This window comes from Lacerta agilis, chromosome 8 (assembly GCF_009819535.1).
Source record: "Lacerta agilis isolate rLacAgi1 chromosome 8, rLacAgi1.pri, whole genome shotgun sequence".
Classification (NCBI taxonomy): Eukaryota; Metazoa; Chordata; class Lepidosauria; order Squamata; family Lacertidae; genus Lacerta; species Lacerta agilis.
The window spans coordinates 80,962,262-80,972,584 of NC_046319.1; the positions used below are offsets into that span (position 1 = coordinate 80,962,262).

The 10,323-nt window shown below is 49.2% G+C and overlaps 1 protein-coding gene across 1 annotated transcript; it reads left to right on the top strand.

Annotated features, from left to right (window-relative positions):
- The first annotated feature begins 492 nt into the window (after positions 1 to 492).
- Positions 493 to 9,999, top strand: PPM1N (protein phosphatase, Mg2+/Mn2+ dependent 1N (putative)). The gene is made up of 5 exons (XM_033158813.1): positions 493 to 1,419; positions 5,537 to 5,654; positions 7,568 to 7,682; positions 9,104 to 9,167; positions 9,970 to 9,999. The coding sequence occupies exons 1-5, from the start codon at positions 493 to 495 to the stop codon at positions 9,997 to 9,999; spliced, it is 1,254 nt and encodes a 417-aa protein (XP_033014704.1).
- Positions 10,000 to 10,323: the final 324 nt, after the last annotated feature.

The following is a 10,323-nucleotide window of genomic DNA, read 5'->3' on the forward strand; positions in this document are numbered from 1 at the left end:
AGCTGATGCTATTTTTCGGAAGAGGGGATGGTGTGTGTAGACCTTCTAAAGAGGAAGGACTTTAGTGGAAGACCAGCTAGACTCCAACGGTGGTCCCATGGGCAACCCACCATCAGCGACTGAAGCTGCAACGCTGTAACGACCCTCCTCGGCTCAAAAGTTCGGGGACCGCCAGGCAGCAAATTGTGCAGCCATCCGGAAGAGGATAGGAGCTACGAGCCACCGGCGACCGAGAGCGGACGGTCGCCGGTGACAAGAGAGATCCCTAGCGCTTCTTTCAAGATGCCAACCTGAGTCGAACCTCAAAGAGAGCGCTCGGAGTCTGCTCTCCAGTTGCCAGTTGGGGCTTCTGGTTGCCCTCTGCAAGAACCAGATGCCGGACTAGATGGGCCCTTGGCCTGCCGTTTTCCTGCTCTTCGAGGACAGCAGCAACACAGGACCCCCAGGGGAGGCTCCAGCCCCCTCGACATTTCGGGGGACACGTTTCGCTTGATGGCAAAGCTCCTGAGCATGGCCACCTTCGTGAGGCTCCTGGTGGCAGAAGCCGAGAGGAGGGTTTCGTTGTTCTTCAAGGCGGAGGAAGCGCAGGAAGTCCCCAGCTTTTTCTTGGACAAGCCCCAGACGGAGAAACTGCTGGAGGAAGGAGAAGTGGGCGGCTTGAGATACGGCCTGGGCTCCATGCAAGGCTGGCGGGCGCACATGGAAGATGCCCACACCGCCCAGCCCCAGCTGCCCGGTGCCTTGGCCGGCTGGGCCTTCTTTGCCGTATACGACGGCCACGCGGGCAGCACGGTGGCTCAATTCTGCGCCAGGCACCTGCTCGGGTATGTGCTGGAGGCCGAGGCCCTGTCCAGCCAGGAGGAGGACCCCGCAGCCGTCAAGGAGGCCGTGCGCGAAGCCTTCCTGGCCATCGACAGGCGCATGCAGGACTTGTCGCGGGCCGAGGCCTGGGAGCACGCCGGCTCCACCGCCGTGGCCGTGTTGGTGTCGCCCCGGCACCTGTACTTCATCAACCTGGGCGACTCGAGGGCCCTCCTCTGCCGCTCGGCCGCCGTGACGTTCTACACCGAGGACCACAAGCCCACCAAGCCGAGGGAGCGGCGGCGCATCGAGAACGCCGGCGGCACGGTGGTGCTGCAAAGGGTCAACGGGTCGCTGGCCGTCTCCCGGGCCCTGGGCGACTTCGGCTACAAGGCCGTGTCTTGGCGTGGCCCCACCGAGCAGCCGGTGTCCCCCGAGCCCGAGGTTTACCAGCTGGTGCGCTGCCCCGACGAAGACGAGTTCCTGGTGTTGGCCTGCGATGGGGTTTGGGATACCTTTGACAACGCGGGGCTGTGCGCCTTCGTGCGCTCGCGCCTCTGCCTCACCGGCAGCCCAAGGGACGTCTGCGAGTGCGTGCTGGACTCCTGCCTCTACAAGGTGAGTGGGACAGGTGGCTCTCACTTAGAATCATAGAAATGTAGAGTTGGAAGGGACCCCCAGGGGTCATCCAGTCCTACCCTCTGTAATGCAGGAATCTCAGCTGACGCATCCACGACAGGCTTCAACCTCGGCTTCAAAACCTTCCAAGGGGTTTTCAGTATCGTGGAAATTGCGGCCGACTAGATTTCTAGACGTCTCAGATTATTGAGATTCCTGCATTGAAGCGGGTTGGACTAGTTAGCCCTCGGGGTCCTTTCCAGCAATACAATTCTTTGATTCTAATGATAGCGTTAGAAGGGACACCCAGTGCCCATCTAGTCCAGCCCCCCATTATTATTGACGCCTTTGCAAAACACAAAATAAATAAAGCGCATTACACAGCTAAAATAATTATTAAAACCAGACGAGCGTTTGCTCCCCTGAAAAAAATGTAACTTATCATCCCTTACAAATGTTTCCTCGGTGGTCATAACGCCAAGGCTGCAGGTTCAATCCCTGTATGGGACAACTGTGTGCGTTTCAGGGGGTTGGACTAGATGATGCTCAGGGTCCCCTTCCAACTCTACAATTCTACGATTCGATGAGTCCTTAAAATTGCCACTCTAAAGGCAAAACAGGCCCCTTTCTCAGAGGTGTAGGGAGACTTTCTCTTAATAAAAATATCCAATCGATATTTTTGAGAGGGGAGAGCCAGTGTGGTGTAGTGGTTAAGAGCGGTGGACTTGTAATCTGGTGAACCGGGTTCGATTCCCCGCTCTTCCACATGCAGCTGCTGGGTGACCTTGGGCTAGTCACACTTCTTTGAAGTCTCTCAGCCCCACTCACCTCACAGAGTGTTTGTTGTGGGGGAGGAAGGGAAAGGAGATTGTTAGCCGCTTTGAGGCTCCTTAGGGTAGTGATAAAGCGGGATATCAAATCCAAACTCTTCTTCTTCTTTTTTTAAAAATAATCTTTATTTGGTTCCAATAATATAGAAACACACATACCAACACACAATCAAACAATAAAAACAATGAAATTAATCCCTCCCCCATCCCACCCCTTTCACTCCCCCTCACTTGTACGTGATTTTATTTGTTCAGTACCTTATATTACCTTTTATAATCGTGTTATTACATCTTATATCCTTTATCCTTATTCTATATTTTCCTATTCTCTCATATCCCCTGTACGATTTACTCAATATTATACAGAATATCGATTCCAGAATAAGATATCCAAACTCTTCTTCTACTTCTTCTCCCAGCTGGGAGATGCGAATCATTGAACAAGGCTGCCTCTAAGTTTTCGTAGTTTGAGCAAACCAGTAAGTAAGTGGCGTAAATCTTAAGGCATGCTACCTCCGAATGGGAGGACTCTCTTTGCATGAGGAGTCTGGAAATAGCATCCTTCAGCTAGGGCAGCGGGCATAGAATGGAATCGCAGAACTGCAAAGGCTTTTTTTCATTCCCCGGCAATAATGCAGGGATCACAGCTAAAGCACCCCTGACAGATGGCCTTCCAACCTCTGCTTAAAAAGCTCCAACGATGGAGAGCCCTCTCTGCCTTCCGAGGGAGTCCGTTCCACTGTCAAACAGCTCTTGCAGCCAGAAAGTTCTTCCTGAAATAGCGACAGGAAGTGTGTCTTTTTAGAACCCACCTCATTTTGACGAGGGCAAGGTGGTCTGAATTCTGATTAATATTGTGATTTAATCCCGTAACCCACCCTGGGACCCTAGGGGGAAGGGCAAGTAACCACAGAAATAGTATCATAGAATTATAGAGTTGGAAGGGAACCCCAGGGGTCATCCAGTCCAACCCCCTGCAATGCAGGAATCGCAACTCTTTGAAAGGAAAGTTAAAAAAAACTGCTCCCCTTCCCCAGAATGAAAATTAAAGCATTGAGCAGACTGAAGAAAACTATTTCCCAGTGACTTTTCGGGAAGCTGGGCGTTAAACCAACCAACCCAAGTTTAGAGGAACCTGAGATCTTTCTGCAGCAGCCTGGCTTAACTGGATCTGTGGAACTCCTATACAATAGGAGTATAGCATCTAGATCAAGGGAAGTAATAGTACCACTGTATTCCGCTCTGGTCAGACCTCACCTGGAATACTGTGTCCAGTTCTGGGCACCCCAGTTCAAGAAGGATACTGACAAGCTGGAACGTGTCCAGAGGAGGGCAACCAAAATGGTCCAAGGCCTGGAAACGATGCCTTATGAGGAACGGCTTAGGGAGCTGGGTATGTTTAGCCTGGAGAAGAGAAGGTTAAGGGGGGATATGATAGCCATGTTCAAATATATCAAAGGATGTCGTATAGAGGAGGGAGAAAGGTTGTTTTGTGCTGCTCCAGAGAAACAAACACGGGGCAATGGATTCAAACTACAAGAAAGAAGATTCCACCTAAACATGAGGAAGAACTTCCTGACAGTGAGAGCTGTTGGACAGTGGGATTTGCTGCCAAGGAGTGTGGTGGAGTCTCCTTCTTTGGAGGTCTTTAAGCGGAGGCTTGACAGCCATCTGTCAGGAATGCTTTGATGGTGTTTCCTGCTTGGCAGGGGGTTGGACTGGATGGCCCTTGGGGTCTCTTCCAACTCCAGGATTCTATGAACTCTCCGCATTCAGTTTTAAGACTGCCGCTGCCCTGTGGAGACCTCCTCCTTCTCCTGCTGGGCATTTATCTCCATCCCTGGGCCCAGCCACGATTGACACACATCAGCCTCATCCCCAAAGGGCTTAAGGAAGCAGCTGCCAATTGAGGGCACTGGAGGTCCAGGATTAGCAAAGCAGGACAGTGGAGCATCAAGAAGTAATTTAGGGGCTTCCGGAAAGGTGAGTTCCAGAAGAGTTCATTAAAGAGCTGCGGTCTTTGGAGCATCTTGAAGGAGGTTCAAGCAGCAGTTATGGGGAGCAGGTGTCCCTCCAGACTTCATTGGGCTCCAGGGAACTGTCCCATCCCTGCTCTAAAGAAAATGGAAAAGATGCACCTGTAGAATCACAGTTCCAGTTACAGGTGGGTAGCCGTGTTGGTCTGCCATAGTCAAAACAAAATAAAAATTTCTTTCCAGTAGCACCTTAGAGACCAACTGAGTTTGTTCTTGGTATGAGCTTTCATGTGCATGCACACTTCTTCAGATACACCGAAACGGAAGCCACCAGATCCTTAAATATAGTGGGGGAGTGGGGAGGGGTATTACTCAGAAGGGTGGTGGGAATGGGTGATCGGCTGATAAGTGTGGGAAACCTGTTGACGACTCTAAACGGCTGCAATTAGTCTTGCAGGGAAAGGCAAGGGGTGAGATGGCTAAAGATAGCTTTGTCATGTATAATGAGATAAGAATCCAATGTCTTTTTTCAGACCAGGTTTCTCCATGGTTTTAAGTTTGGTGATTAGTAGCAATTCAGCCACTTCTCTTTCCAGTCTATTTCTGAAATTTCTTTGTATTAAGACAGCTACTTTGAGATCTTTTATAGAATGTCCTGGGAGATTGAAGTGTTCTCCCACAGGCCAAACCCTATGCCAAAGGATAAATGGACATAAATCTGATATCAGGAATCACAAGACAGAGAAACCAGTAGGAGAACACTTCAATCTCCCAGGAGATGTGCACACGAAAGCTCATACCAAGAACAAACTTAGTTGGTCTCTAAGGTGCTACTGGAAAGAAATTTTTATTTTGTAGAATCACAGAATTGTAATAATAATAATAATAATAATAATAATAATAATAATAATTTATTTATACCCCACCCATCTGGTTGGGTTTCTAAAGCCACTCAGGGCAGCTTCCAACAGAACATTAAAATGCAATAATATATTAAAAATTAAAAGCTTCCCTAAACAGGGTTGTCTTCAGGTGTCTTCTAAAAGTCTGGTAGCTGTTGTTCTCTTTGACATCTGGTGGGAGGGCGTTCCACAGGGCGGGTGCCACAAGGAAGAATAAAAAGGCGAAAGATTTATATGATCTGAAGAGAAACCAGAGTGGTTTCTCTTCAGATCGTATAAATCTTTCGCCACCAGGGAGAATAAGGCCCTCCAGGTTGAAGGAGATGGCCGCCGCCCCCCTTGCAAAAAATTGCTTTGCTAAACAGGCGGGAGGAAACAATCCTCAGACGACTCTACGCTCTCCCCGCAGGGCAGCCGTGACAACATGACCTGCATCGTGGTCTGCTTCCCAGCTGCCCCAGGTGTCTCCCAGGAGGCCTTGCAGAAGGAGCAGGAGCTGGACGCTTCCCTGGAGAAGAGGGTGGCAGGTGCGTACGGCGTTTGCGCTATGATGGAGCGAGGCTGGGAGGCCTCATTGGCCGCAGGCAAAAGGGAGGAGTGGGATTTTGAGAACGGGGAGGGAAAAATCACAGAATGGAAATTAGTGCTGTGATGGGGTTTTTGGGGGGGGTCAGTTTGGATGATGCCCTGGGTCCCTTCCAGTTCTTGGGGTCCGGTACCCAAGTGAGGGTTAGAATCTAACAGAAGATTCTGTTGGTGAACTGCTCGGACAGGTTTCTTTGCACAACAATGAGCTAAAGCATGGGACATGGGTAGGCAAACTAAGGCCTGGGGGCAGGATCCGGCCCAATCGCCTTCTCAATCTGGCCCACGGACAGTCCAGGAATCAGTGTGCTTTTACATGAGAAAGTATGTCCTTTTATTTAAAATGTATCTCTGGGTTATTTGTGGGGCCTGCCTGGTGTTTTTACATGAGTAGAATGTGTCCTTTTATTTAAAATGCATCTCTGGGTTATTTGTGGGGCCTGCCTGGTGTTTTTACATAAGTAGAATGCGTGCTTTTATTTAAAATGATTTGTTGATGTCTAATGATGGTTGAACATTTCTTTATTTGATGTCGGTTGTTTATTTTAAAGCTATGTTTTATTATCACATTTTTTTTGTATTGCATTACATTGTTGTAAGGTGTACATTTTTTGTTTCTTCAGCTTGTAAACCACCTTGGGTATTGTAAGATAGAAAGGTGGTATACCAATTAAAAGTGATGATGATGATAAGATGCACCTCTGGATTATTTGTGGGGCATGGGAATTCGTTCATCCCTCCCCCCAAATATCATCTGGCCCACCACAAGGTCTGAGGGACAGTGGACCGGCCCCCTGCTGAAAAAGTTTGCCGACCCCCTGAACTAAAGTGTCCTCATCCGCATCCCAAAAGAATGAGCTAGGTTGCAAGAGTTGCAGTTGAGGGGTGGGGCTTTCCTTCAGCCCCCTCACCTATCTGAACAATAGCCAGTGCTTTGAGGTGTGAGCTGGGCTGGAAGGAGGCTGGAAGCCGGAGACAGGGAGACCTGCTTGCTCTGTGCTGGATCCAAAGACCAATGGAGACACAAGATCTGTTGGGCTGCGAATGCCCTGAGCCCTCCATCCTAGGCTCAGGTTGTGCATGTGGATAAATGAAACCATATATACTAAAGACACCACAGTTTCTGCTGTCCTTTCTGCCAAGGACACCGTTTTGTTTGGCTTAGTGGTCTACTACATCAGGTATCCCCAAACTTCGGCCCTCCAGATGTTTTGTACTACAATTCCCATCATCCCTGACCACTGGTCCTGTTAGCTAGGGATCATGGGAGTTGTAGGCCAACAACATCTGGAGGGCCGCAGTTTGGGGATGCCTGGTCTACATGCAGTGCTATACAGTGGTACCTATGGATGTGAACGCATGCTCGCTGTGTGATTTGGCGCAACTGTGCATGCGCGAGATGTCATTTGATGCATCTGCGCACGCGCGAACCGCCGAACCCGGAAGTAACCCGTTCCGGTACTTCCGGGTTTGGCGGGTTCGTAACCCGTGATGAACGCAGCACACAGCGGTCGTAACACGAGGTACGACTGCAGATCTGAGAAACTGAACTCAGCACTCAGGCAAGAAAGAGTCTTGCAGAGTTACAGAGGTCCTGCAAAGGTGCAGCTCAGGTTCTGCAAGGATTTGCCAAACAGCAGGTCGGGGAGCTGAGCTCTTTTGCATGGGGCTCTCTTTTGATCATTCGAACTCTCGTCCTTCGGTGCCTGTTCTGCAGACTCAAATAAAGATGATATTATTGCGTCTGGGTGGGGCGATGGGGACCTAGAAGTCGCTCGTGGGGCAATTATCTGCCAGTGCCACTGGGGTAACCAGCCACTCCACTTCTCTCACCCCACCCCAAATATCACCCCAGAGCTTTACGGTGAACTGCTGGAACAGGATGGGGGTCCCAGCCTCGTCTCCGTCTTCCAACGTCTGGCTACAGAGGGGAACCCTAACCTTCCCCCTGGGGGAGGCCTGGCTAGCAAGTAAGTATGATGATCTCCCCCCTTCCCTGGGAATCACAAACCCCGCTCTCATATCTGCAGGGGGGTCCGATTCTTCTAAAACACAGAGGTGCGCTCCAGTAAGAAGGACAGCCAGCTTTCGAAACCTAAAGGATTCCGGGGCCTGGGTGGGGCTTCTGGGCCAGTGGGTGGAGCCTAGTACGGACCTGTGGCTGGAGTTTGGGGTGGGGTCCAGATTATTATTATTATTTATTGAATTTACAGGTGAAACTCAAAAAATTAGAATATCGTGGAAAGGTTCATTTCTTTCAGTAATTCAACTTAAAAGGTGAAACGAATATATGAGATTGACTCATGACATGCAAAGCGAGATAGGTCAAGCCTTTATTTGTTATAATTTGTGATGATTATGGCGTACAGCTGATGAGAACCCCAAATAAACAATCTCAACTTTGGGGTTTTCATCAGCTGTGTGCTATAATTATCACAATTATAACAAACAAAGGCTTGACATATCTCACTTTGCATGTCATGAGTCTATCTCATATATAAACTCCAGTAGCTGATGAAAACAATTGCTTAAATAAATGGACTTTTCCACGATATTCTAATTTTTCGAGTTTCATCTGTATATACCGCCCTAAACCCGGAGGTTTCAGCAACAACCCAATTGTTGTTGTTTAGTTGTTTAGTTGTGTCCGACTCTTCATGACCCCATGGACCAGAGCATGCCAGGCACTCCTGTCTTCCACTGCCTCCCGCAGTTTGGCCAAACTCATGTTAGAAGCTTCGAGAACACTGTCCAACCATCTCGTCCTCTGTCGTCCCCTTCTCCTTGTGCTCTCCATCTTTCCCAACATCAGGGTCTTTTCCAGGGAGTCTTCTCTTCTCATGAGGTGGCCAAAGCACTGGAGCCTCAACTTCAGGATCTGTCCTTCTAGTGAGCACTCAGGGCTGATTTCTTTAAGAATGGATAGGTTTGATCTTCTTGCAGTCCATGGGACTCTCAAGAGTCTTCTCCAGCACCAGAATTCAAAAGCATCCATTCTTTGGCGATCAGTCTTATTTATGGTCCAGCTCTCACTTCCATACATCACTACTGGGAAAACCATAGCTTTAACTAGACGGACCTTTGTCGGCAAGGTGATGTCTCTGCTTTTTAAGATGCTGCCTAGGTTTGTCATTGCAACAACACCCCGCAAAAAAGGAGCCACATTTTAAAAGGGCATAGACTACAGCTGATTTGTCAAGAAGGGCCATTTACAGGCTTAGCATAAGCTGAGAAAAGTGGGTGCCCCCTAACCCCAGACCTGTGGCCGTGTTTGCTCTGTGGTTGCATGAAAAGCGCTCTGTTTATGCTCAGAAGCTTTTCTTTCTACAAAGAAAAGAGGGCAAGTGGCTTGGCGTATCACAAGCTAGTGACTGCCTTGTTCCTCTCGCAGGAGAGCTGTGATCATGGAGGCTTATCAGCGGGTGAAACAGAGCCGCGAGGAGCAAGAAGTCCCGGTAAGAAACCCCCGGATCTTATTGAACTGTCTGTAGGCGTTATAGGGGACCCAGAGGTTTATTGAGGGTTATTTGTTCTCTTCATGACACCACCAAACCAGACTACTGGGTTCTGAAGCTTGGAAAATTCGGGGCCGGTGAAAGAACATTCCTTCTTCATGTAGCAAACTACGGAACTCCCTGCCACATGAGGCAGTGATGGCCACCGATTTGGATGGCTTTAAAAGAGGATGGGGCAAATCCACGGAGGAAGAGAGGGCTCTCGGTGGCTCCTATCCAGGATGGCTCTGCTCTCAGTCTCCATCGTGGGATACAGCATGCTTCTGAATCTCTCTGTTGCTGGAAGCCCCAGGAACGGAGTTTGCTCTTGGGCTCAGATCCTGCTTGCTGGTTTCCTGCAGGTATCTGGTTGGCCATTGTAAGAATAGGATGCTGGATTGGGTGGGCCATTGGCCTGATCCAGCAGGTGCTCTTCTTCTGCTCTGTGCCTTCCTGCCTCTTGGGTATCGATTCTACAAACTTAAACCAGTTTCAGAGCAGCCTAACCATCTGCTAAGCTGCCCCAAATAAACTTTTGGGAACTTGTGAAAGTGTGGTTGTGGAGGCTGCTTTTCAGCTGGACCGGCTGGTTAATTTTGATTCGATTTAATTTAAATATTTAATTGCTCAACACCACCAATTCTCGAGTTTCCAGAAAATGCAGTCGATTAAAAGGAACGTTGGTGCTCGCATTCCGACACAATTTCCCAAACCGTGGCGCTCCAACCAAGTTCTGATTTCTCCCTGCCCTTCTTCATTTCAGGCCCCCAGTGCGAATCCTGCCTCGGATTGAACGCTCTGCTGTGCAGGTCGGACCACTGATGCCAAGACATCCTTTTGCGAAAGAGACCAGGCTTGGCGAGCAAATCTGACCAGGATTTCTGGGCAAACTTAGGAAGCTTTGTGGCAATGGATGGGGTGGGGCAAGCCGCATTGGGGCTACCTTTCCCCATCACCACCAGGGTAGAAAACACCATGTGGACTGAGAGGAAAAGCTTGCACTCAAGACAAAGGCAGTCCATGTTAGAACAGATCATGCATTTTGTTTCTCACCTGGAAATGAGTTTTGCTTCTTTAAACACTGCATTTCGACAATAAAGACTTGCAAGAATCATCG